Raw genomic sequence first — 27336 nt, forward strand, 5'->3', positions numbered from 1 at the left:
GGCTCATGGCTGGGATTCTGGGTATTCACACATGAGAAAAAAAAGCACAGACAGTTTGCACTATCTCTAAGGACCAGTCCTGAGGCATTTGATTTCCTCACTCAATGTGTTTTCACATGATGGTGTGGTTTTGTGGCTGTGGAGTGTCCTGTTGTGTATGAAAGGCACTTTCTCTGACTGAGTGCTCCATCAATGACCATTAGGGTGGTGGAGCGTAGCCCGGCTGCTGCTGCTTGGCGGTAGGAGCTGTGATTGTGTGTGCCCGATGAACAATTTAATGACCCCTCATTAGGGAGCTGATGATGCAGTCTGCATGTCTTTCCATGGGGAGCGTTCCCTCGCTGTGTTTCTCTTCTCTCTGTGTCACCATCCTTTCTGTATTTCCATGCAACTTCAGAGAAATCTATCCCCCTTTTCTCTCAGTCTCTGTCTTTAGATCCATGTATTCTCCATACAAGCATACACTGCCTGTGTATAAATGTACTCTTGGCGACAAATCCTGTCTGTTTTTCTTTCTACCTGTCGAGAGCCATCTTGCTGCCTCTCTTTCTCTCCTTTAAACCTCCACAAATTACATCCGCAAATATATTTCCTACACTGTCTTCCTCTCTCTACCTCTAACTGTCTTCCTTGCTCACACTGTCTCATCTTCCTCTCCCATGACACAAAACCCCACTATAGATACTTTAGATAATGGATTTCATCCTCCTTCAACACCAAGCCTAAACTCTCCTCGACCTTCTGTGAACCTACATTTCTTTCACGCAGCCTCTCCCTCCTGCCTGTTGACCTGCACTGCCCCTAAGTGTTCAGAAATAGTCCTGCATAAACACACATGTAAGCACAAAGCACTATGTTCATTGTGCACACACAAATAAACACACATGTCCGTATACAAACACATTTGTGCCCTCAGATTAAATTTATTCTAAAATATTCACAGATATTAGCACTTCATAATAGGTTCAGCATGCTGTCAAACATGACATATTGAGCTTTGTTAAAAAATAAAGGGCCAATTGAGCAAAGCTATTACAAAAAGTTTGTCAGAAATGTTGACACTGTGTAACATACACCTGGATTTGTAATATAGTCTTGGTACATATTATTAATTATATATTAGTTAGGCGTTAGGTTACGTGTTACTATAAACAATGGCTCTGTTTTATTCAAGGCTCCCTGTTAGCCATGACAGTGTGAGCCAGACAGTGAGCCAGCATTCATAATACCAGGACCCTGAATACTGATGCAGCTAAATGGAATTCAGCCATCATTAATTTTTTTATGTACACATTTGCTTTTACTATTGTGGCATTTTAAAATGTCCTCTGTAAAAAAGGCTTATTGCCACCAAATTTTGTGACTATTCAATATCAATGTCTCTCATACACAGAACCAATCTGTGTATTGGCAAAATATTTACTAACGTGTACATTTCGGTCAACTTTTGAAATTGACTTTGTTTGGATTAATGGAATTTAGTTTTAGTATAGAGGCACATATTTGTGGTATGCTTTCAAAAATCGGTCAGTGAGTTGCGTTTCCACATAATATCAAAGTGGATCCACTTACGGTATCTCCTCGTTTCTCTCTGTAGCGGGTCATCCGCAGCAGAAGCCAGTCTATGGACGCCATGGGCCTCAGTAACAAGAAGTCACACACAGTCTCCACTAGTCACAGTGGCAGCTTTACCCACAATCCCGCAGAGAGCCCCAAAACCCCAGGGATTGTAAGTAGCCCATTTTGGTTCACATGATGCACACCTAACACATACCTTCAGGATACAGTATATTCCCCATTCACAGCACAGTGGATAAATATAAACTGCTCTAACCCCTATTCTTTCTTATAAACTGCACTTACGCAAATTACTCCTGTTGGCACATTTTATCACTTTACTTTCATCAGTATGTTATCATTGGAGCACTCACTTTCATTCCTGACATTTTAAAGTCACTCTTGCTCTTTACTAAAGCAGCTTTCATTGATTGCCTTTTTCCATTTACGACATTTCATTCCTTTTTTCTGTTGAGAGAATCTTCATCACCACATAGTGTTACAGTATATTTAGATATCTAGGATGATGTTAAAAAATGTCCATTGTGGAATGAATCAGGTGGTTTCCTTCTCAATGCAAGATGACAGTCAAGTCTCTATCCTGAATCTTGAAGTGAGCTCAGTGTAGCAGCTGTATGACTACCCAGACTCCCTCCCTCCTGTGCTTTTGTCATGACTGGTTCCTCCTGTAAATGTTACAACCTCTCTACACAGCCTTGTATATGTGCATGTGTGGCTGCAGCGTATGTATGGCACAAGCCTTAAATGCAAGGAGTACACCGTCCTGTTTGTGTCTCTTTCAAAGATGTGGTTAATTGTGTTTCAACTCTTTTGACATTCATTGAAGTTTGGGATTTGGTTACTGTCAGTGTTTTAAATTGGACTAAAATAATCTATGGAAGTTAGAAGGAAAAAAAAGATTGTCTCTGATATAAATTGTTTTCTCCCCTTTGTTTATGACTTAAGAACAGGTGAAAAAAAGGAAAGAAAAATCTTTCTAAGTTACTATTTTCATCTGTAAAAAAAAAAAACAACAACAAAAAGTGTTCGTTGTTGTAATGTTAATTTCGGCCACAAAAGGCTAAAGTACACCACTACCTCACAGAGACGGAGTAAGTCCCACCCACACCACAGGGGAAAACAACCAATCTCCATTGACTTTATGTTGCGTGAAGGTGCCTCCTTGTGAATTAAGTCTGCACAATAGAAGCTGTTGTGTGGTGGGATGCGCTGCCAACAGTAACCCATAACTAAGTTTTTATAAGCTGCCAAAACAAAAACTGAGCTTTTAAGAAGACAAACGTGGATACTGGCAATAAGATGTGGGGCATCAGCAGGAAGAATGGGAAAACTGTGGGATCCTGACACTAACGTAATGCCTAACGTTACGTGTGCAGCGAGCATTTTGTCACTAAGTCATTTTGTCAAAATGAGCTAACCCTTTTTCTAAAGCTAAAGCATTTTTACAGTTATTAAATTATTATTATTATTATTATTATTATTATTATTATTATTATTATTATTATTATTATTATTATTATACTGAAATGTGGATAAATCAGAAAGCAGTATTATGTTTGCAAGTGCCTTAGCTTGCTAACACATAGCTAGCATTAGCTTACTAACACCTAACTTGTCCTACACAGAGGGGGCTAAAATAATCCTTTGACATGCTTGAATCTAAAGTTTTTAAGCTAGCTACAGGCACTTTGTTAGCCTTTCAGCTTCTGATTTAGGCTCTGTCTCATTCTAGTGATGATTAAAATACTTTTCTAGCCAAAAGAAAGACTTGACAGTATTGTTACATAATTTGCTAACACAATATATGTACAATGTGTGCAGGGAGAAATTAAAACTCTGGATAACATGAATGCTTTTAGTTCTATTTAGCACATGGGGTAGTGGTGCACTTCAGACTCTTAGTTATTACAACACATACAAAAAGTCACTAAAAAACTTTTTTTCATGTTTTCACAGATGAAAAAAGTTATTTGTAAAATCATCCTGGCAACAAAATTAATTTCACCTGGCAAAACCTTTTTATTCTACCAGTTTCACAGACAAAAAAAACATCGAATTTAGACTGATTATCCTGGTAAAACCTTTTTTTTTTTTTACTTGTTTTTAAGTCATACCTGTAGTCACAGGAGATAAAACAAATTAGATCAGATCACCAGAAAATCACCAGGAGAAAAAAGATTCTATCTTGCTTCTGAGGGCGACCGTTTTAAACCCATTTTTGAAAGGACTAAGTTTTCTTAAATCTACAGCTTTGGATTTTGTCAGCCCTCTTTGCCCTTTTTCCTCCTTCTGAATGCATCACTAAACAAACCTGTAATCCTCAGGGCAGAAACTGCCAACATGCCTTCTACCTCGGTGACACTCCATGTCCTGCTGTGCTCTCCTGTGTTGGGACTCCAGTCTGCTTTTGCTTTTCACTATTTTCTCAATATCATGTCTTCTCTAATAAGTCATGCTGCAAGCTCCTTTTCAAGCCCTTTTGCACCATGCTGTTTAAATTCTTTGTGCTCTGTGCATGGGATCTTATGATGTGTTCTTTTCTTTTTCCTTCCCCTTACTTTTTCAATTTATCATCTCCTCTCTCTCTGTGTGCTTCCCTTGCCCTGTCTTGTGTGGCTCAGTCATTGCTTGTTCCAGGGAAAAGTCCCAGTAAATATGGACGCCGAGGCAGTGCCATAGGGATAGGAACAATAGAAGAGGTTCATGTATATTTTTTCCCTTCTTGTTTACTATTTATGTCTCTGGTCTTTACTTTGCTTTTTTCTTACAATGTCTCATGACGGAAGTGTGCAGTTAGTAGTTTATAGTTTAAAATGTGCCTGTTTTAGTTCCCATGGCTGTGAGAGGTTACAATGTTAAGAGTTACAAATTAAGTCATAATGTCATTTGTTAAGTCATGGTTTTAATTATAATTTAATTCATTCATACAGTGGCATAACCCTCTTTCATTCATGCATTATACAGTATGGCTGAAAGGGATAGATCCATCATGGACCCAGGGCTGTTATAGCTCATTTAATTTATAAATCTCACCTGTAATGTAGATTGTTTTTACAGGTAGACCATCTCATTTCAGATTATTGCATTTTCTTGTTTCATGCATTCCATTGCAGCAGATCTCAGGGCTTCATGCATGAATTCCTTCACCGCAACACTGTAAGAGAAAAGTAAGACCTTTAGAAAATAAATTTCTAAACAGACTCCCAGCTGTGTTCCTTTACACAGTTACTTATTGATGAATCATACTTGATCTTCAATAAGAAATGTGTACCAGACATTTTAAAGTACTTAAAACAAAAACCAAATAGAAAACCGAACAGGATACTTCACAGGGAAAAGGACAATTTAAAAAACGAATCATTAGAGGCAAGAGTAGAAATAAGATAATATAGAATATATATATCTATTAATCAATTCCTGCCAGAAGCCCAGAGCATCAAGGAATTATAAAACATGTTGCCAAATGTGTCATTACAGGATTCATCAAGCCATCCATTCATCATTATTTTGCAGTATACAGTATACATGTGAACATCTTTCACTTCAGTAGCCTACTGTATCATGTACTGTATATAATGTAGACTGTGGTTGTGAAATGGTAACACTATCCCCATAGTGTGTGTCTGACTATCCTCTCCCTGCCCACCGTCAGTCATTGATCATTCCTGGGAAAAGCCCAACCAGGAAAAAGTCTGGACCCTTCAGTTCCCGTCGCAGCAGTGCCATTGGCATCGAGAACATCCAGGAGGTCCAAGAGAGGAGGTGAGAGGACAGAGCACAGCTGATCAGCAGGGAGTGGGTAGTGAACAGAGAATAGTGTGGCAACAGATGGAAGCAAAGACATTAAAATGAGGAAATCAGCTATTAGAAGTTACACTTTTTAAGATACAAGTTCTAATTGGATGGCAGTTTTAAACAAGAGGGAGGATTACCAATGCCTTACTTTATTTGTTATGCCTAATGCGTGCAGGAACGTATATTCAGTAGGTGGGGTTGCCCAGGATACGTGCCTGTGCGCTTCAGCGAACACACATATTAATGTTTAGAATAAACAACTGACAAATGTTATATCAAATTTTTTTTAAATTTGCTTGGAAATAATCTTATAACAGGATAAACAATATGATCTATATGTCCATCAATATTTAGACCTGCAGCAAGTTCAGCTGCTGCTGAAAAAAATCCAACATACTTACATGAAACAAAATAACAAATGCGTTTGGAGACGACCACACAATTCGTGTGGATAAAACCTAATCCCTCCCAGCTTTTATTTCATGTAATATTTGTGATACAGCAGCTGATCAGTGTGTCCCTTAAATGAGGAAAAAATATCAACAATAGTTGAAGTGTAGTTTGTGGTTCAGGGCATTTGAAGGGCCCCATCTTCAGATCACATGTCCAGATGATATCAATGTGTTATAACATTCATCAAGAGTTTGTCTAATGTTTTACCTTATGAAATTAAGTAAACTTACAGTATTTTCATGCATAAATCTCCGTACCTCTCCGGAAGCCGAGAGGTGTCACCCAGCACCCAGAGGACCCCAGAGGGCAGCCTCTTTTCGCAGTCCGACAACTCCTCCAATCACAGCTCTCCAGAATTCCCTGCTACTAAGAACAGGTGACTATCATTTAAATGTATTATATAATAGTACACTGTATTATATATGCACACATTGAAAAGCTATATGTGGTGATTGATCAATTAGGCGGGCGGATAGGGAATACATTTGTATATATTGGAACGTCAACTCTGCATGGACGATTACTCTCATCATTATGCCTCTCTAGCCATTTGAATGAAACAAGCCACCAAATCCACATGATCCCTTTCACAATGTCCATGTTTAGTGATTGTTGGTCCAACAACATTCTCTTCTCATTCTGCAGGAGGCACCTGCATGGCAGAATGTATGCAGGTGTCTAGAGGAAATACAATAAACAGTAGAATCAGTTATACACATTTAAATCTGATAAAATGGTATACATGCACAGTCTACAGCTAATATGAGACAAGATATATTCTGGAATGGACTATAGTTTTGGCATTATATAGCTTGAATAGTCCTTTAATGGGTCTTAAAGGCTGCACTTGAACTAATTTGTTGGGTCAAAAATATTGTGATATACTGTAAGTTTTTGTAAGTATTGCGTAATTAAGAGGGTTGCATTAATTACTGAACAGCTCAAAAGATTACGCAACCTGGCACAGATGCAAACACAATGTTGTCACTTTAGCTTGAAGTGCTTCCTGAGGTGCTGTGAAATGAAGATGATGAATTCATTAGACTTTTGGAAGGAAAAATAACAAACACAAAAATAGGAAGGAAAAAAAAAAAACACGATTTGATTGTGCCGCCCAAATAAATTAAGCGTATGGGAAACAGCTGTTTGTGCGGTCAGAGTGACCCAGGTGTGTAGTTTGGCGATGTGTTGCAGGGCGCCATCCATCCCCGAGGCTCAGGACCTTTCCCGCTCCTCCTCCACCGCCAGCAGCTTTGCCAGCGTAGTGGAGGAGCACGAGAACGAGCACGAGGCGGAGGACGAGTACGACACTGGACAGGTGAGTGGAGACAGGCAGAGAGATACCACATAATGGAAGTGCTAACTTGCATGCCACTTCCCCAAAACCAAAACAGCAGACAGTGTCTCACAGTTGATGGCATATTTAGTATTTGTCTCACTTTTACTGTGGGGGTGGGAGAGAACAATCTACTTTCTTTATCTGTTACCTAAACAATTGAAACAAAGGATAGGAGAAGGGTTTGATGGATTTCTCTATATCCCAGTAATGACAGGTTTCAAAATGCATTGCATAGTAATACATATGAATGTGTTTATTAAACAAGAGTAATAGATCTGTGGTTAAGATTATGCTGGATCCTTGACCTTTTTATACATTTTTGGTAGAGAAGAGGGAAATATTCCTAACGTCCTTTACCCCTCCTACAGGAAAGTGTGTCTTGTGTTACGCCACTCAAGGGAGACTCATTTGTGTACAGCTCTGCGGTGGAGGACAGTGCCTGCAGTACCAGCCAGGGAAGTTTCCCAGGTAAGTTTAGGAGAAAGGGTCATTGATAGCCTGAAGGTGTGAGGAACAGGCCCGTTACCAAATGTTGACTGTTTCACATATCCAGAGTATCTGGGGAAAATCTAGATGGGGCAGATGTTAAGAATAACACTCTTTGCAATTAATATGACCCGATATTTTTAATACTTTACCTCAGCTGCACCAGTGCGGCTCACTGCCAACGCCAGAAGGTCTGTGTAACTTGGCAAACTGTTCTAAACGGATGATGTATGCCTGAAGTGTACAGCATTTCAAACTTATCTGTGATTCCCACGCAACTTCTGTTATGCTGCACCTTTTTTTTTTATCGCTGATGATTCACTCTGAACCATTAATCTTTTGCATGATGGGATATATTTTTTAGGCTACAACAGCTGGCAGCATTATGTGCTTGAGTTTATTAACCATGACAGCCACACATCTGTCGCCTTCCTCCCAGCAGCGTCTCGTCTTCAGCAGCAACCAGATGGAATGAAGACATCAGAGCCAAAGGGAACAGACAGCCGGCCTAAGCCAGAGCGCCCCTCACAGCAGCACAAGTTCTCATCGGTGAGACCTGCTTGTCATCAGTCATGGGTTTTACTCCATGTTTTGCAAAGTCACTGGAAAGAATGTTAGCTCTGGTTAAGGCCTCATTCACACTGCCTGCATCGGCCGTCAGACGGTCCAGCAAAAACACAGGTCTTTCCATTCATTTTGAATGGTGGTAGCGTGTTTAGGCTGCAGCGGGGGTTGCCGCAGGGGGAGACCATAGACTGTTAATATTAATGGACAGAGCATGTGTGACGTCACCCATTGGTTTGTGGAGATCTGCTATGAGTCATTGAGTTTGCCGTTACGGGCGCAGCCATCCTGGTTGCGGATGTGACGATTTTAGACGAGAGGGAAGAGTGAGGGAGGAGCCATGTTACCTTACACACTTTCACTGGCAATCACATCATAGCCGCGCCCTAAAACACCCCCTGCTTTATTGCCGATTTTAAAATCAACGAGACCATAATTCAAAAAATGAACATCATTCTGTATTGCAGAAGACTTAAAACCAGCGATTGAGACCATAAACTCATTATGAAAATGTTTACTGAGGTAATAAGTCAAGTGAGAAGTGGGTCACTTTCTCATGCAACCACATGTGTCGCCCCCTGCTGGAATTCAGATAGAATCATAGACTTAATGATAGAAATAAAGGACCAACAGATCCCGTTGCTCTGGATGGAGACCAGTGAAGGATATTAGAAGCACTTTTCCGGTGATGGCTGAGCGTTACTGCACAGCCTCCAACTGAGCTTGAAGACATAGATGTGACGTGAGCAACATGTCTGAAAGTTGGAAGTCTTCTGATAGCTGTGCCAAGAGAAATCTCAATCATTCCAAATCTTGCAGAGACAGAGAGCGTAGGTATATGTAAGGAGATAACATAGGCACAGGCTAATTATTGCTAACTAAAATGCTAGTTAACATTAGTAATTAAACTTAAACAGCTAATGTAAGTCGAAACTGCCTGTGAGCTTCTCCTGTACTATATGGTAATTCCTCTACTATGCGACAGTAGGTCGTATGGTTATGACACAATCGTTAGCCTATTTTTACAAAAACGTCTGCTACGGAGCCATAACGTGAGATAAAAGGTAATGGAGCCTTTTATACATTGTCGTGTTTCTTTAGAAATAAACAATGGACAAATAAAGTATTTAAACGCTTCAGATGTAAAGTTATTCGCTGTCAAAGTGACAAAATGAATGGCAGTCAATGGAATGCTAAAGGCAGGTGAGTGCTTGTTAGCATCAAAATGGCGCCATAGGATCTACGCGTTGTGGAGAGAGGCTTACCCCCTTGGATAGAATGCAGGTTTAAGGCACTTCTGCATTTGCAGCACTTCGCCAAACCGGATGCTTTGTCCATTAATATTAACAGTCTATAGGGGGGACTCATAAAAACGCAGCGGGCCTGCGGCAAAAAGTTGAGACCGACTGAACGTCACGCTGCAGTGGCCAATCATGTAACCGGAGATCAGACTTATCAGTGTGTTTTGAGGCGGTGTGAGAATCCCGTACAGTAAACAGGAAACATCACTAACTTTATTGCTGCCACAAGAAAGTTTTAATACATTACAAGGGTAAAAAACGATACACAAGCACTGAACTGGCCTGGAGTTTGTTCAATAGCTGAATGTTTCCTGCAACAACAAAGTACTCACTGTGTCTCGCTCGTCTCTTTTCTTTCTCTCTCTCTCTCCTGTGAAATAAAGCTGCCTTCAAGTGTGGTCGGAAACGTTGAGATCTATAAACGGTCTGACGGAAAACAGTAATTGTGAAATATAAAATTTACTTGTGCTACATTGGGGGTTTAAATAACACAACAAGACATCACACAAATGGGCAGTTTGTTAATTGACACTCCCACCGCAGCACAACCCTGCGGCAAATCGCCAGATCACTTTTTTTGGTCTAAACTTAGCTTAATTGTTTAAATCATTTACTGAGTAGAAAGACCAAATATTCACTACTTCGTGCTCGAATGTGAACATTTGTTTCTTTTTTTCTGTTTAATGTGATATCTTTGGCTTTTGAAGATGTCACCAGAGTCCTGGAAACTTGTGATGGGTAGCCTAATTTTTTTCTTCAGTTTTCTGACATTTAATAGACTTGACAGTACATTAACAAGACTAAAAGTCTACAGCCAGAGCAGCTCTGTAAGGCTGTAGTCAGGCACAACAGTGCTTTGTGCTAAATGCTTATGTCACCATGCTAACAAGCTCAAAATGACAAAGCTAACACGCTGATATTTAGCAGGTCTAATGTTAACGTTGTTCACTATCTCAGTTTAGCGTGTTATCCTGCTGAGATTTGATAATGTGCACTACACTTAAAGTGCCACTAACTAACCAATGCAATTAGTTTTGCAGATATTTTGATAAACCAAAGTTTTAGACAAGTTGAAATTATGACCTGATGATGATGCTAGATGAACAGTTAAGGAATCACCAAAGTTCAATTCAAGTCATCCTGATGGGAACATAGATATCTGTACCAAATTTCATGGCAATCCATTCAATCGTCGTCATGACATTTCAATCCAAACCACATAAACCTCCTGGGGGTGCTAGAGGAAAATTGATCATAAGTTGCAGCGCTGCTCTGATGTTAAGTTGTGTAGCAGGTCTTCTGTTGTTGTATTTAGTGATATTAACGGTGCCATTTTCTCTCCATATCTGTCTGCAGAACTGTTAGACACACGCCCCTGATCACTGCATCGGCATCCATTTTCAGGTTAGACATAATGTTCACATAATCGTGGGGCTACTTAATGACTGTGTGACCATGAAGATTTTCTTCCTTTTCTTCATTTGTTTTCTACTTTGTCACAATTTAACCCCTCATTCTCGTGCTTCTACTTTATGCTTGTCTCATTTTCTTCTTTGTCTCAGCATTCCCATAAGAGGCACCATTTACCAAAACAAGCCAAGGGCATGTGAACTCCACCACTGACGCAGAAGAGGAGTAGAGTCAGAAGCCAGATCTCAGAGACTGGTAGATCTTCCTTTGTATGTTTGGCATGGATCTGCTGCCTGTCATGACAGACACCCAGCTCCATGGACATGTTACTACCTATCGGCCTCATTCCAGCTCCATGTGGAACCCTTCTTGAATGCTCGAGGCAAAGGAAAAGAGACGTCCACACCCATACAGCATCACTACTGACACTACTGTCGTCCGTCAGTCTTAAGTCTGGCTGCTTACTAACTTTCAGGCCAGGACATTTTGAACCCTAATTCTTACTGTAAACACTCAAATGTTGTCCTCTTTAAGAGATCAGGATTTGAACAGGGGTTTAATCTTCTAAAGAAATCGAGACCGATCAAAAAACTGGTTTATTTAGCTTGTGAAACAGTCTATAGAGGAGAGTTGCACTAGAGAGAAAAATGTTTTTTTAATGTCAACCTCACATCCCACTGTGATATTGTACATGGGTTAAACTTTGATGTGTGTGTGTGTGTGTGTGTGTGTGTGTGTGTGTGTGTGTGTGTGTGTGTGTGTGTGTGTGGCTGTGTGTGTGTGTGTGGCTGTCTGTCAGGGCTGTTTTTTGTGTTTTATTGATTTATTATTCTGAGTATTCTGCAGTGGATATTTGTCGTGTTTTACGACAGCTTTGGAAAATCTGTCATGTTTTTAATGGAGGGTACTCCTGTGCTGCTGTTGTTGGTGGCTGTAATAGCATAATAGCATCAATCGCCTTCCTCCTGGTGGGGGGGAATAAAAAAGAAAATGCATTTGCAATTTTTAAATTCAAAATTTTATTGTACAGTGTCTGTAACAAAACATATTTTAAATAACTGTAGACTCTATTGATGCTTTATAGTTAAGAGTATAAAGCATAATTATGGTAATGCCCCAACCAGCAACATGCATTTCCAGTCCCCACTTCAAGGTACTGCTGTTTAGACCTTTGTCTCCAAATACTCTTTGTCATGCACCACTTGTTGATTTGATGTCTGTGCACAAGTGTGTGTATACAATGGTACTGTGCATGGTGTAAATTTGCTTGCCAAAAGCCTCTCCTCTGTACACTGGTGCCAGGTGTTGTCCCTGTGATTTGTGTTTCATTGAAAACCAGCCAACATCTCCAGATACAGTGCACATTGCTGATAGAGAGCCAAATACCAGTTTCTTACTTTGTTTGTAAAGTGTAATATGTATGTGACTTAAAGCGCTAAATTTTTAGAGTTACTTCCGAAAAGCTGACCCTTTTGAAAAAAACTGATTTGTTGCTGAATATGAATTACACTGACTCTTCTTGAAGTTGCCTTTTTAATGATTGTGTCGCGTGAGCTTCTTTGAAGGAGGGTCATATTTAAAGGCACTGCGTTGCCGGCGGGCTTGAATGTAAAACTAGACAGACATGTATTTATTTATAGATATATACCACAATGAATAGTGATACTGTGTTGAATCCTGACCACAGAAAACTTGAGTCTGAAACAACTCACCTTTCCTGAACGGAGAAGTGTTTTCCTGTTTTCAGTTTGTTGTGAAGGAAAGAACTGATGGAGACATGGAGTTCTTTTATTTCAGTGATATGACTGAAGCAGACATGAGCTTTATTGTCTATGGCAAATTAAAGACAGCCTTTACAGTTTGTAAAAAAGACAAAGGGTTTAAGACACTGGACCAAATGCAGAGCTGCCTATATATTATATTAATCAAGCTGTTTATAGCTACAAATCACAGCAGTTTGCATTTGACTCTACAGAAAAATGGCATAGAGAAAACCAGAAAGATACATTTTGGATATAATTACACATTTGTATATTACAGCCTTTTAGATTTGATTTATGAAAAGATAAGATTTCAAATGATTTTCCTCTGGACTTTGGAAATGCTTGAGTAGATGAAGTACGCCCTCCTGTGGCTCTATATTATTATAGCACATCACTATGTGGTACCATTCATCTAACTGTGCTTGCACTGTATGCCAACGGCCGGTCCAAACCACAACAAGATTGGGAGTCTTGGATCTTCTATGTGCTCGATTCAAATGATTGTATTTCTGTTCTTGTCAACAGCCTGCTTAAGCCCTTGTTCAAAAGACATGTTTGTACATATTGCTTTACATCCTTTTTGTAAATAAAGCCAACAAAAATGTTCAAAAAAGATGAAGATGCATAATAGATCAAACGCCTGGGGTAATTCTTCCTGCATTAAAGTTGATGGTTACTGAGCAAATATTGTGGAAAGAAAGTGGCATGTATTGCAAAATGCTTAGAGAATTCAGCGTTGATTTAACAGCTTAGAAGAAGCTTAGATAATTTAAAGACTTAGAGATAATGTAAGGCTTTGACATGAAAATATCTCTTCCAATCTAAAGTTAAGTCAATGTCATATTTTTCTTAACCAATCTAATATTTTGAAACTGCCTCTTTCTCCATCCACTGTTCAGTTTAGGTTCACATCTCCAGGTTCCACCACTTGAAGTCAAACGGTTCCCTGCGGACGTTGGAGCCACAGTGCACCTCTCCCAGCAGTTTGTGGTAGGTGGCGAAGTCGTCGATGAACGTGCAACTGAGGCCCAGGCCCTCCATCAGGGAGCACATCTCAGCCTCTAGGGCACATCGTCCATTCACCTTGGGGCCAAAGGGCTTCGGGATGCCCAGGTTTTTCCCCAGGACAATCATGTTCACCTGGAAACAGAAGTGACAGGTCATGAGACTCACAGTAGTGCTATCAGCTCCTAAAATTTACCGAGTGCTTGAATGCCTCTTATATTGGAAACAACGATTGGAAAGTATACCAGCTCAGCAATAGGTCTGAACACACCATGTCAGGGTAGTAAGCCACTGCTCTGAGCACGCTCTCCTCCTCACCCTCCGTCACTAACATGAAGAGGATTGGCAGGTCGATGATGTCCTCGTCGTCCAGGCCCAACTCTCTCTTCAGCACATCTCTGTTCCAGTCGATGCAGCTCTGCGAGAGAGCAGGCGGTTAAAAAACACATCAATTTCCCATACTGTACAATACAGAACTTTTATAACTCATTATTGCTCATTAGATTCTGTAACCTTGGTCTGTCTCTTATTAGCATACAGCAGCAATTCTCAAAACCAATGTTACCAAGTGCTTCACACAAAATAAGCAATACTAGCAGTACTCAAGATAATCTTTGTCTGGGCTTTGACACTATGTGGCCAAAAGTATGCGGACACTCCTGCTAATTAGTAGGTTCAGCTGCCTCAAACACACCCATTGCTAAAAGGTCTATAAAATCAACATGAACGAGTGCATCTCTGCCGATAAACATTTGGTTGCAAAAGAGCTCGGTATCTTTCAACATAGGTCTGTGATAGGATGCCATCTTTCCAATGAGTCAGCATGTTATAGTGAAGTGCAAATAACAAGGAGCAAAAACAGCTCATCGTGAAGCAGTAGGCTACACAAGCTCTTCGAACAGGGCTGCAGAGTGCTGAAGCACATACTGTGTAAAAATAGTTTGAAACTTGGTAGTGTGAGAAGACAAACTGCCTTTGGAGGAAACGTCAGTATGTGAACTGTTGCTCAGGAGCTTTAATAAAAGTCGCAAAGTGACAGCAACAAGACTAAGATCAACAATGGCTGGGGTGGTGTAAAGAGCAGCGCCATTGGACTCTAAAGCCCCTTAGAGCAAATTTGGGATTTGTGATATTGGGCTACATGAATGAAAATGACTTGACTCTAGCACAGTGGAAACATGTTGGCTAAAGCCATGAATCCTCCTTCACTACCTGGCTTTCTGATGGACGATTTATAATCTGGATGGATGCGTGGAGAACACTGCTGCCTGAATGCATGCATGATGCCAACTTTGGCCAACAGTTTGTCAGAGTAGGAACAGTCTGTGGCTTTCATGATTTAGATTGGTCCCAATGAAGGGAAATCCAAATGCCCCAGGCAGCACCCCGACCTTACCAACATCCAAAACCTTTGGGATGAACTGATACGCTGACAGTGTGCCAGCAGGCATTATCACCCAACATCAGTGGTCGCTCTCACCAATGCTCTTGTGGCAAAATGGGAGCAAATCCCTGCAGCCAGGTTCCAAAATCCTGTACAAATCCCTCACACATACAATGTTACAGCAGCATTTTAACAGCCATAGATTTGGACTGAGATATTCAACAATAGGAGATGAGTGTAATTTCTGGTTGTCCACATACTTTTGGCCATGAAGTACAAATTATTATATAATTTTTTTTGTTTGGATTTTCACAGAATGAACTAGTCTTGCATAATTTTTCCTGGGCTTAAGTCTAACCTTGCAATCCCACTCACCTGTACATAGTTATTTTGAGCTTGGAGATTCTCGTCATCAACTATCTCATCCACAGTTATTGTTTTTTCATCTCTCAGACCTTTTGGACGTGTTAAGAATGACATGATGAGTTTGTTTATTGCTACGATGCACATTGTACAGTTGATTTTACACAGATAACATTGTTAAAGAGGGGCCTACCCTCAAACATTTTGGCTTTTCCATGTCCATTGTTCTGTAAGCCTCTGAATAGTTTGTAGCCTGCGTCTGGGCTGGCCAGCAGCAGCCGGAAGCCCTGTCCACAGAAACACAACAGACAAAGATAACACCTGCTGTCTCATTGTCCTGAGAGCCTATCAGGTTACACCTAGCAGTTCCCTGTCTTCCCCGTCAACTATTTTATATTTCAATATAGCAGTTAAAGTGTTTTTTGTAATATTTACCTTTCTGTTAGGTGCAGGAACAAAAGTCATGAATTCGTCTACATGGCCGACATAGAGCCAGTCAGAGAACAAGGCAATGGGCTCCTGAACCTTCTGAGCCCACAAGAAGTCTTGAACTACTTTGGTCATGTTCCGTCCCTTAGTTGCCCTTAAAGAAAGAGAGCAATACAAGTAATGTTCACACATCTTTGGCCACATTTTATTTTGTTTCCTGTGCTACTCTACAACAATGATTATGATTATACACAAATGACTTGTATTCTTTAGAACAAGTCAGGGACTCCTCTCTGGATCTGTTACAAACTCACGTAGGGAAGGCCACTCCAATGATGATTCTGCCCAGGGGGTACTTTTTTCCATTCACAGTGACGGGAGGACTAACCTCCAGATTACCAAATGAGTCCAGACTGCTCACATGTTCTCTTTTGGCCACCCTCGTCACATAGCCAAAGTCGGGGCCCTGAGGACATGGAGGCATTTCCAGATAGGTTTTAAGACGTATGAAAATACTCTGCTTTGAACAATAATTTGTGTCTGTGGTACTTTAAAATGCTTAAAATTACATCTGTTCCATCTCCCTAATTGAAAAATCCAGAATCATTCATTCATTCATTAAAAAAAATGTTTTGTTGAGTGGGGCTTGACTTCAACTCTTTTGCATCACTTGAGACATTTTTGGCATTTTAATTTTTTCAATCGCTTTGGCTGTGTTAATGCATGTGGCATACATTTTAGCTAAGATGTGAGTTTATTTTTTAATTTTTCGAATTTTGGAAGTTCAACCTCAGCTCCTATGAGTCTATAATAACCTGTGTAACCAAAATACGGACACTCAGACCCTTAAGGACAACAATGTACCCCTAATTTTGATCCCATGGCCAATACAGCATTGAATCGAGCAGTTTATTAAATCAGGTTTACAATTTTCTACCAGATTGAGCCATTTTCTCATGTTTGTCCTATTATTTTTTTGTCCAATAATATAGTATATATAGTATTTGTCCATACATGCTGTTTTCCTGGTTTTCACTGGGGTAAGTGCTGCCGTATAATGGATCAGTGTTTGATGCATGTATCTGATTTGGTAAGAAAATATTTCCGTCTCACCAGTAGCTCATCATATGGAAAATCTTGGAGATTTCCATCTCGAGGGGAATCCAGAACAACAGGAAACTGTTGATGAGGTGAGTCGATGTAGCCAAACTCCAGCTCATCCTGAAAAATAGATAGGAGTTAACCCTTTTTACTTATCAGATGTTTTTAATAACAATAACAACTTTACTGATGTTTATATTGTCATTTTTTGTCTTTTCTGTGAATGTTTCATGTGACTTTGGGGATTTGAATGAATTATTCCTTTTCTTTCTAATGATGCAGATGATGTAAAAGCCATTAACAATGTTATTGCAGTGTTTCCAACTTGACTTTTTCTGGCTTGTCATTTTTTTCAAAGGAGCACATTTTGTCTCCTTTTCCAAGAAGTTTTTTTATGCGATACATTCAGTTTTCTTACCTGCATCCAGCGATCCCCTCTGTTCACATACTTCGGGCAAATCGTGAGCTTGTACCCGCTCTTTGCAACAAGGTTCCTCATTCCTTTAAGGAACGGGTTGTTATCAGAAGTGCTGAGAAGGTGACCAAAGAGGAAGAAGATTTCATTAAGCAATAGCCTACTTAGCAATTTTCTTGTCATTTCAAAATGCTAATTCAGGAGTGACATATAAAACCACAATGACAAAGCGTTAATTACAGTACATGTATCATTTACACGCATCATTTTCTTGGTAGTAGAGTTCAAATTAAGGCCACGTCCACACGTACCAAAACTATCTTTTTTTTTTACCCGTCTTCCCTGGATTCGTTTCGAGATTTTTTTTGTCCATACGGGGCCAGATCCAAATGACTCAACGTGCTACTTCATATTCCAGGCCTATAGGCGGCGCTGTTTCTGCTACAGAAATTCACCAAAACACGGAGAATAAGAGTTAACTTCCCATCATAACATGACTAGCTAGACTAACGTTCTCTTAATACATCCATGGACTATAATAACTTTCACCACTCCTCATTTTATAAAGGCCTCCGCAAGGAAACGTGTCTTTGTTTACATTATATAATGTGCTGTTGGATTGCTTTTTATTTTGCAATTCTGTCTAAGGGAATGTGCAATACTGTAACACTGTGTTGACACATGTATTGTCACCATCCTCTTTATTATTCATCAGTAGGCTCTTACTTGCAAACAAACACCTCCACAGGCTGGAGGGTGTTGGGTGTCATGATCCACGGTGCCACTCGGAACACGACTTGGTCTGTGAAGATAGGCGTCTCAGGGATATCCTGTCAAAACATGAGAGGCTGCTAAGTACTGCCAGCTGCACTCCACTTCATTCTTTTTTTTTTTTTTTTTTATAACACCAACAATACAATACAAAAACATACAATCAATCTCTCTCTCTCTCTCTCTCTCTCTCTCTCTCTATACACACACACACACACTATCTACATACATCATCAACATACATGTTACCTTTACTGTATACAGTATATAATTTAAACACAACAACAATCTTTCTACCTCATTTCAGTTTCCAAAATAAATAAAATAAATGCATAAATAAATAAATCAACACCAAAATGCAATCAGAATATCATTAACTTTCATGGTTGGCTTCGTTCCTCTGTATCCCAAGTTTTAAATAGTAGTATTTATATAGTATATAGTATCAGTATCTCCCATTCAATTTCCCTTACATTTTTGTATTTACCTTTCATGATAATTTTCTCTTGAAGATAATAATCTTTAATAATAAAAATACAAATCCTCAATATCAATTATCAAAACCCCAAATAATACTACAAGGGGTACATGTAAAAGGATTGCTTGTTTGGACAGCCAATCTGCCACCTGTTGCCAGAATTATACTATAAAAACCTATAAAAACAGGTCAATACCAAAATAAGTGCATAAATATTTTTAACTGGAATGCCCATAAATAAGTAGACCATGAAGATTGATAAATAAACTGGAAAACCAAGGGTGGAGAATCAAATAAATCTTTCCAATAAATTTGAAAATGATATGGATGGGAAGTTAGATTGTCAAAAGTGGTAAAATAATGATGCATTGGCATCCAATATGTCATTCACAAAATAAACGTGTATTTGAAAGTAGCCTCTACCTTTGAATAAACATGTTTGTTTTGTGAATTATATACAGTAAATTGGTTTATTGTCTATACAAATATTTTCATTTAGCTGCACTCCTCTTTATGTGTGTGTGTAATGTAATGTAAGACCAAATACATTTAAATTCACAAGTAATTAAAATAAAAATGTAATCTAATATAACACAAATGTAATCTAACCTTTGTTTTGTTAGTAAACAACTTTACTTTAATTCAATTCACATAACATGCCAGTTCAGTTAGGTTGTCATTTCATGTGAAAATTCATTCTTAACTTTGGAAATAGTTTGACAAAAACAAATCTTATGTCAAGGTCTATCTGCTAACTTTGTAGAGAGCTTTCAACCAGAATGAAAAGACGAAGAATGGGAGATTTGGTTGAAAGCTATGAAAATAAATATTAAGTGGGCCTTGAGTTAAGATTGTTAGTCAAACTACTGTATATTGTTGTTGTTTCTTGCAATTTCATCATGAACAGTTATATAGAGTAGAATCTTATATAGAGCGGCAAAGATTAATTGATTAGTCATCAATGATTAAATTAATTGCCAACTTTTTGATAATCGCTTAATCAGTTTTCAGCTCCTTGAATGTGAATATTTCATAGTTTCTTCACTCCTCTATGAAAGTAAACTGAATAACTTTGAGTTTTGGAAAAAAAACAAGACATTTGAGGATGTCATGTTGGGCTTTATAGACCAAACAACTAATCAATTAATCGAGGAAATCTACAGATGAATCAACGAATGAAAATAATCCTTAGTTGCAGCCCTTGTCTTATATAGAGAACAGATGATTAAACAGTACAAGGAACTCATGGTAGGAGATGAAATAAAGATGTGTAACATTGTGCATGTCGTGTTGCAGTTCTTACGGTGGCGATGGGCTCTAACAGACTGAGGTTGATGGTGACGAGCCCATCGAAGTCGTTGTCAGGAAACCTGAGGCCCTCCACATGAAATTTCATCTCTGCTACGCCTCCAAGGTAAGGCACTTCCTGGGACAGGACCTCACTGCTCAGCACCAGTGGATAGTTCTTCACAAAGTTGTTATAGATGAATTTCTCTACTTTAAGTAAGAACAACATAAACAAGGCTCAAATACTGAGGCGCTTCATTGGAAAAAAGATTCTAAAAAATAACAAAAAGGTTTAAAGATACCAAATTAAAACAACACAGTGCCTTAAAGCTATAGTGCGTAGTTTCTGTCTCCCCCATGAGGAATTCTAAGTAATAAGTAAGTAAGTAAGTAGTAACAAAACTTACTCAGCATTCACATCATAATGATTCACATGATCACGCACCACCCCCACCCCTCCTCCACGCAGTTTTTGTAGCCAAAGAGAACACGGAGGATTAAAAAAATATGATCGACTCTTCAGAAAAGGTAATTGTCTTATATACTTGATTTTCTGTGCGTGAAAATCGCCGGACGATGCCAGTTTCTGAACATAGCCATACTGAGAAATACAGAGAGAGTTTTGTGGAGCTAATTAGCTTTGTATCAACTCATTTGGCAATGGCTTGAATGTAACGGACATTCTTTAATATAAAAAAGTTACCCACTAAAGCTTTAACTAACCAGCTGAATTACATGCATGTTGCATCATCTGTTCAGGGGCTTTCTCACCCACCATCTTTACTCACACAGTGTATTAACCTTGGCTTCAGGGGATGTGGACCTGAAGACACGGACACTCTCTGCGTGGCCCTGAGAGATGTGCATGGTGAGCTTGTAGCCCTCTGGGAGCTTGGCAGGGCCTCTGGTCCGCAGCACCATGACAGACATGTCCTTCAGATCTGTACATTATGGTAATGTTCAGCCAAGTGTGTCATTCAATCTTACATACCATGGATTTTAAATACACATGTAACAGATACATGACATGAATGGTTTTTTTTTATGCTTTTAACTCTGAAGCTAAATACTACAGTCAATGTGGGGTAAAAATGTATGATAACTACTGGGCAGTACACACCCACCTATAATGAATAACATCTGTTTTTCACATTTCAGCTAAACTGGTTTGCCTACTGCCGTCATTTGAGAGGCCTGCTTTATCAACCTGCCCTCTACACTCGTAGTTTTATCAAACGTATTTACCCTATCAAAACTTTCAAATGTTGACTTTGCCAAAGCAAATATGAGTGGCATTTTATTGCTGACAACAGTTATAAAAGAGTGAATGGTGCAGAGTGAACAAAGACAGAATTCAGTGGTGAACCAGAAGCTGTAATATTTTACCAGACACTTTGGTGACATAGTCCTGCTCGCAATCTGGTTTTTTGTTCCAGAATTTCTGCTCTGAGTCACAGTTGACCAATAGGATGGCTCCGTGCCCATTAGGACCCCATTTCCAGGATCCCTAACAAGTGTTCAACAAACCAGATGTGAATGAATTTGATTGGCGGGAAAATCTAAAGATACAAAAAGTTATGTGAAACGGCTTAGACTGTGACTTCAGTGATTACACTGCCACATATCAAACTCATAAAACACAATGAATATAGAAAGAATACATGTTTAAACAACACAATTGTAGAGAGATCTCACCTCTGATGGAGAAAAATATCTGATAACAAACACTAGGCTGAAACACTTTAAAATGAATAATATGCAGCGCTGAGTTTGTCACACTTGGCCTGTTATTGTTTATAAGAAAGTGAAAAGAAAATATCTCCTTCATTAGGTTTTCAGATTTTGTACAGTCATCTGACACATTTGAGCTCACCTTATTAGCGTTGTTTTTCTCCACAACACCGTCTCTGTCAGCATCCACATCCAGAGAGATCTCTGCATGACAGACACAGTTTGTTAATCACAGAGTGCCTTTGCATGACCCAAATATTCCAGATAGTGGTTGAAATCACAGTTAATCACGGCAGAGGCGAAGAGACCGAAAAGGACACGGAGGAAACTAAGAAAAGAAAAGGAGAAAGTGACCGAGCAAGAGTAAATCTCAGACAGGATTTTAGTCGTTGGCGAGAGCTTTGCGACATAAAAGGCAGCAAGACAGACGCCAAGCTGGGCATGTTGCTGTTGGACTAGGAAGTAATAATAGCTGGCTTGCTATGTTTTGTGTTATTTGTTGGTTGCTTAATGTTCGACTGTGTTAACAAAGTTGTGGGCTCGCCAGTTTTTGATGAAGTAATGTAATCATAACAAATGCATGTGTCCAGCTGTCCATATTTACGACAGCAGTGTAGAAGTGAATTGCACTCTGAAACTGTAGGGACGACAAATCTCGAAAAAATACCAATGTTACGCCATGTTGCTGTAACTTACCAACAGCCGTCAGGTGCAGGACAGCTCTCCCCAAGACCTCTTTATTCTCCCCATAGTACTGGACAGACAGCTTATAAAACAAAAGCACAAGTCATTTAGTTAGACAAAATTACATTTGACAATTGTAAAATCTTAAAGAAGCATCAATGTAAATGATGAGTTTCACATTGCAAGGCAAACAGCTACTGAGCTCTCTTTAATGTTGAATATCTCCTCTGGTTATTTGAAAAGTGATACATTATTAATCAAATGAAGGAAAAGGTACAAATGCTTCGAGGATGATGAGTTTGTCCTTGATATATTTCTAATTAAAGTCTAGTCTAAATCTAAATCTATATATATATATATATATATATATAAATCTAAATATATATATATATATATATATATATATATATGTGTGTGTGTGTGTGTGTGTGTGTGTGTGTGTGTGTGTGTATGTATATATATATAAAAAAAAATTATATATATATTTATATTACACTTATTTACACACACACACACACACACACTTCAGAAGTCACCGCTTCTTCGTTCTGCTGTTAAATTTCAGGCTCTGAAACAAACTAATATTTAATATTTGAAATTCTAATATTTTTAAATTGTTCCAAAAATATTGGCCAACTGTTTCAGGGAAATTTCTAAAAACTCTTTGCAAAAAACACCCAACCCAAGACTTTGAGTCTGTGAAAAGCGCTATATAAATTCAGCTTATTATTATTATTATTATTATTAACTTATATCTAAAAAAAAATCACGGCTGTTTTTGCTTTACCTTGAATCGTGTTCCTGGGTGTGCATTTTCTTAATAATAAATGGTTCATTTCCTGGAGCTGTGATACTCCAATACCTCAGCACTCATTGAAATCAAGACATTTGACTTGCTGCTTTGTGACATTAGTTTCATGCACTTCTGTCCTACTTCACCTTGCTATCATTTTCAGATTCACTGGCACGGCTCATGCTGATGAGTAGTACTGAGTTTCCATTGAGAGGGGTGGGGGAGAGGTCTTCTCCTGAGGTGGGGGGGCTGATGCTGTACTGAACATTGGCAGTGCACTTCACAGAGAAGTACTTGGACCTGGGAGGGGCACTCCTGCGAAGAAGAGAAACAGCAGGTTTTGATGCATGTTGTATGTTAAACATACTTTGTTAAACATACAGTAATAGGGTGTTAGAGCAAATATACAAGTGAGGACGAACAATGACGTATGCAGGAAAGCTCAAATTTCATGACAGGTGGCGAACCAAAGTAGCAGCTGCAGTCATGATAAAGTAAGTCAGTCCGTCTTTATTCTGTGTCGCTTGGAAGACAGCAACGCAAGCAAAGTTATTATACACATATGGTTTTATTAAAATAAACAATTAGGATGATGTGTGTTCACAAACAGACATGATAAAAAAATGACATGAAGTTGCAAATAGAAACTGCAGAGGATGTTAAAAGTGGCAGAATAAAGAACAAGAACAGCATGTGGTCAAATTTCTCACGCCTTGCTTGCAGAGCCTGTTTGAACAGGATGACGCCTCCAGCAAAAAGAAAATATGGACAATGAAGTCCCCGTTTTTTTTCTTAGAAAATTGTCTCAGGTGAAGTCATGCTTATATTCTGCCTAAGGACAAAGACATCTGATAGTTCCACACTATACTACCACCAGATCTCAGGTTTTGCATGTGTCAGCTATTTAGTGGTAATGCCTTCACCACATATCTCTCTAGAAATAGACACAGCCATATAACCAACATACAGCCACATAACCAACTGTATGTCATGAGTCACGACACAGACAAACTATGATCAAGGTCTTAATAAACAATACAGCTTTAGCTACCCACAACAATAATGATTATTATTTTGTCTCATGTGACAGCCTTTGGCCTTGTCAGTGCTCCTCCTGCTGTTGTGTTTGTTATTTCTTTGCAGGTAGAGATGGGTGGATCTCTCTCTCATTCCTATCACGTTGGGACACGATCTCTTGTTGGCCGATATGGAGAGGAGGAATGACTACATCAATAACAACAACTTTTTCAATAACACTTTCAATACTAAGTATTGCTTTAAAATGAACCCATTCTTTAAGATTTGAAAACAGGACCATTTTTCATGACAAGGCCTCAAGAATGGGTGTCTTCTCAAATAATAGCACACTTTTATTTTTGGATAATACAAAAACCCCTCAGAGCCCCTGGGAGTCCGGTCCGCGTGCCGGTCTCCCACTCTGCCCAGTTTGTAATCAAGCCTTGCTCTGTTATCTTGTGGAGGCTGGCATTTGGCAGAACGTATTGTCTACATTTCTTTAGGACAAACTCTTTTCTGTTGGCAGCAACAATAGAGGTCTGTTGACTGTATCCACTGTACAGGTCCACCATCAACATCTGCATACAAATGCCACCTGACCCACAGCTCTATTGATGTGGGTTAACAATGGAAATCCTATACACTCAGTTGCTAGTTTATTAGGTACAGTACACCTATCTAAAATGCGGTCTTATACAACAGTCCTGTAGTAAATTCTACATTCATAAAAGTTATATGTATATGTTCAGTTTTTGGCTTAGAGAGGTTTTGATTCAACCTCATGATACTTTTGGAGGATGCTATATTTAGTCTACCCTTATTAATGTAAATGGGGCGTAGTAATTTAACAGCAAAATAACTATAGCTGCCAAAATGACCATACAGTTGACTCAACACCTCCCTTAAAAAGTTTTAAAAAACCTGAACATTATAAACTTCATGAAGGGAGGATTTATTGCAGGACTGTTGTATTAGATTGCATTGGTTTTAGATACTATGTATAGGCTACCTAATAAACTGAGCAATTCATTTTAGCCCTGGATGCAAACAGTTGAACGGGTTGGCTGTTGACAAGTTCACATCATTAAAATAAAAATGAGGAAAGAGACATAGGCAACACACTAGACTTAAGCTGTGTGAACCGTAAGCAGTTTGCCAAGGTAATATGATAGAATGTAATACAATATTTTCAGAGAAGAACGTGAATATTTTCACAACAGAATAAAAGTATATTCACAATGGAATAGAATATGACATACTCTAAGTAAACTCCATAAACTATTTGCTACATATCCGATGTAGGTTATGTATGTAGGCTGTGTGTGTGTGTGTGTGTGTTTGTGTGCGTGCGTGCGCGTACAGGTTGAACAAGCTTACCTGTTCAGGTTCACGTTAAGTTCCGAGCCGACCACGCATACAATGCTTGTAGTTTGGTCATAATCTACTCTGAGAGTCCGGGAGTGAATCATGGCTGCAGTACTCCAGTGTGTGAGGCACTCAGACTGGTACTGACACTATTTGACACTATTGCCCGATGATTGTTCCGTTATCAGGAAGCGAAGACTAGTCTTCTTGCACACTGCAGCAAGCCATAATAAAGGCTGCTAAAAATGGCTGCTGACCAATCAGAGCAGACTGGGCTTTGTCAGGAGCAGAGTCGGGAAGGGGGGGCAGCCACAGGGGGCGGCAGCATAGATATGTATATATATATGGGCGGCAGCGTCTGTCTGCCTATAGATCAGGTGCAGCAGCCATGATGAGAAAAATAAAGTTTTTTTTTTTTTTTTTTTAAACAAATAAAGCATGTAGGCTAATCATGTTCTAGTAGAAACACAAAATACAGGTAGGCTATGAACCTGAAAACTGTAGGCTAACTAATAGTTCTCCTTGTTATTGGCTACTTTTCTACCAAAGCTGTATGTAGCCTAGAATAAAAGTAGCCTATACGGCAAACAGTTTGATCGGAAACTGATGAACCTAGGCTACTCATCAACATAGGCCTACACCATAGCCTGTGTATCTTACTTACAGTCGATTATGGCATTTCAGCTTACCTGTTCAGAGTTGCCTTCAAATATGTGCCAATAACATGGACGACACTCAATCGATTTTCTGTGTCCAGACGACATGTCACTTCTCTCCTCTTGGGTAACACAGAAGCAGATACATCGGTTCGGGACACTTCTTGAGACATGGTTGGTTGCGTTTTTGCTCAGATTGAAGGATTTCTGGAAGTTTGTTCGATGTTTGTAATTTGAGACACGCTTTAACAGCTCAACTGGCAGGGAGTGAGAGAGAAAAAAACACATTAGCCTATGTGAACTCATGCATTTAATTTCTCCAGTTGAAGGGTGTGGCTGCTAATGAAAAGGTGAGGCTTCTGTTATGCATGGTTTCCCGAGGTGCATATCCACGGGGAAATGGTGCAGAGATGAGTTTGCCCACCTATAATAAGGTCACAATATTATTCTGATATGATTTATAGCACATAGATAAGTCATATTGCAGCTATATGGAGACCACACACGAATGAAACTTTTAAAAGAATAGCAAACGTTCTACACGAATACACGAATCCCTGTTTGACCTCAGGCGAAATTTTAGCCTACATATTGTTAATTGCGCTGAAATGTTTTAATCTTTTTACACAAACTAAGTTAAAAACTAAGTTAGTTAAAAACTAAGTAGCCTACAAACTTTGTCACTTTGTTTTGAAAGGCGCTGTATGAATACAGTTTACATTTTTACTACTAGGCTACTACTCCTAATAATAATAATGCTTTTGATTATATTGATTTCAAAGGGGCATTATGCGTTTGATGTGGAGGCATATATATATATATATATATATATATATATATATATATATATATATATATATATATATATATATATATATGGCATTTGAACCTTCAGAATTTCCATTAAGTTTATTTATTTAATTATTATTTTTTCTTGATTTGCTACTGTGGTGGTCCTACATTTATCCCATAAGATAAATGTAATAGCCTACATGCATACATGTCCTGAAAATAAAGGCTAAGCATGTATCGCCTTATTGAGAGTGAAGACAGGACTTTATTGAATATGAAACTATGATGCCGAACTGTTTTATAATTTAATTTAATGGAGAGAGGAAAAACAAGGACAGTTCGGAAAAAAACTTTATTAAACGACTCAGGAGCATGG

At 39.0% G+C, this 27336-nt stretch overlaps 2 protein-coding genes and 1 long non-coding RNA gene across 14 annotated transcripts in view; 1 reads left to right on the plus strand and 2 right to left on the minus strand.

Moving 5' to 3' along the window:
* Positions 1-12400, plus strand: part of si:dkey-166d12.2 (rap1 GTPase-activating protein 1) — a 119596-nt gene extending 107196 nt beyond the window's left edge. For 7 of the 10 annotated variants that reach the window (XM_031301959.2, XM_031301956.2, XM_036002056.1 and 4 more), the window contains 8 exons: positions 1598-1729; positions 4200-4277; positions 5231-5340; positions 6095-6202; positions 7003-7144; positions 7534-7633; positions 8091-8200; positions 11079-12400. In XM_031301959.2, coding sequence (XP_031157819.1) covers positions 1598-1729; positions 4200-4277; positions 5231-5340; positions 6095-6202; positions 7003-7144; positions 7534-7633; positions 8091-8200; positions 11079-11126 — 828 coding nt within the window. In that variant the 3' untranslated portion in view covers positions 11127-12400. Of the gene's footprint in view, positions 1-1597; positions 1730-4199; positions 4278-5230; positions 5341-6094; positions 6203-7002; positions 7145-7533; positions 7634-8090; positions 8201-10872; positions 10921-11078 lie in introns of all 10 variants that reach the window. The other 3 variants (XR_004897588.1, XM_036002054.1, XM_036002053.1) reach the window with 3 other exon arrangements.
* On the minus strand, positions 3677-5306 carry LOC116051496. Its single transcript, XR_004105365.2, has 3 exons — positions 5225-5306; positions 4612-4732; positions 3677-3692 (listed from the first exon to the last, which is right to left on the minus strand). It is a non-coding gene; the product is annotated as an uncharacterized LOC116051496 (long non-coding RNA).
* A 312-nt stretch (positions 12401-12712) lies between the features above and the next one.
* padi2 (peptidyl arginine deiminase, type II) lies at positions 12713-26506 on the minus strand. 3 transcript variants are annotated; one of them, XM_036002057.1, is made up of 16 exons: positions 26202-26506; positions 23277-23445; positions 22350-22419; positions 21796-21857; positions 21309-21429; positions 20711-20863; positions 19942-20132; positions 18113-18219; positions 17390-17501; positions 16984-17091; positions 16185-16336; positions 15877-16024; positions 15635-15728; positions 15454-15533; positions 13966-14112; positions 12713-13829 (listed from the first exon to the last, which is right to left on the minus strand). In XM_036002057.1, the coding sequence occupies exons 1-16, from the start codon at positions 26339-26341 to the stop codon at positions 13596-13598; spliced, it is 2088 nt and encodes a 695-aa protein (XP_035857950.1). In that variant the 5' UTR covers positions 26342-26506; the 3' UTR covers positions 12713-13595. The 3 variants fall into 3 exon arrangements, with proteins under 3 accessions (XP_035857950.1, XP_031157822.1, XP_031157823.1); XM_031301962.2 differs by having other exon boundaries at positions 18113-18216; positions 19939-20132; positions 26202-26504; XM_031301963.1 differs by lacking the exon at positions 26202-26506 and adding an exon at positions 25525-25750 and having other exon boundaries at positions 18113-18216; positions 19939-20132.
* Positions 26507-27336: the final 830 nt, after the last annotated feature.

Source organism: Sander lucioperca, chromosome 6, assembly GCF_008315115.2.
Source record: "Sander lucioperca isolate FBNREF2018 chromosome 6, SLUC_FBN_1.2, whole genome shotgun sequence".
NCBI lineage: Eukaryota > Metazoa > Chordata > Actinopteri > Perciformes > Percidae > Sander > Sander lucioperca.

What these genes read in the sequence shown, in the direction of transcription:
- padi2 (XM_036002057.1), bottom strand. Translation starts at nt 26,341, where the DNA reads ATGTCTCAAGAAGTGTCCCGAACCGATGTATCTGCTTCTGTGTTACCC. An exon ending in CCTGCACCTGACGGCTGTTG is followed by an intron (nt 21,858 to 22,349) that starts GTAAGTTACAGC and finishes TCTGTCATGCAG; the next exon opens with AGATCTCTCTGGATGTGGAT. An exon ending in AAAAGCCAAAATGTTTGAGG is followed by an intron (nt 15,534 to 15,634) that starts GTAGGCCCCTCT and finishes CACGTCCAAAAG; the next exon opens with GTCTGAGAGATGAAAAAACA.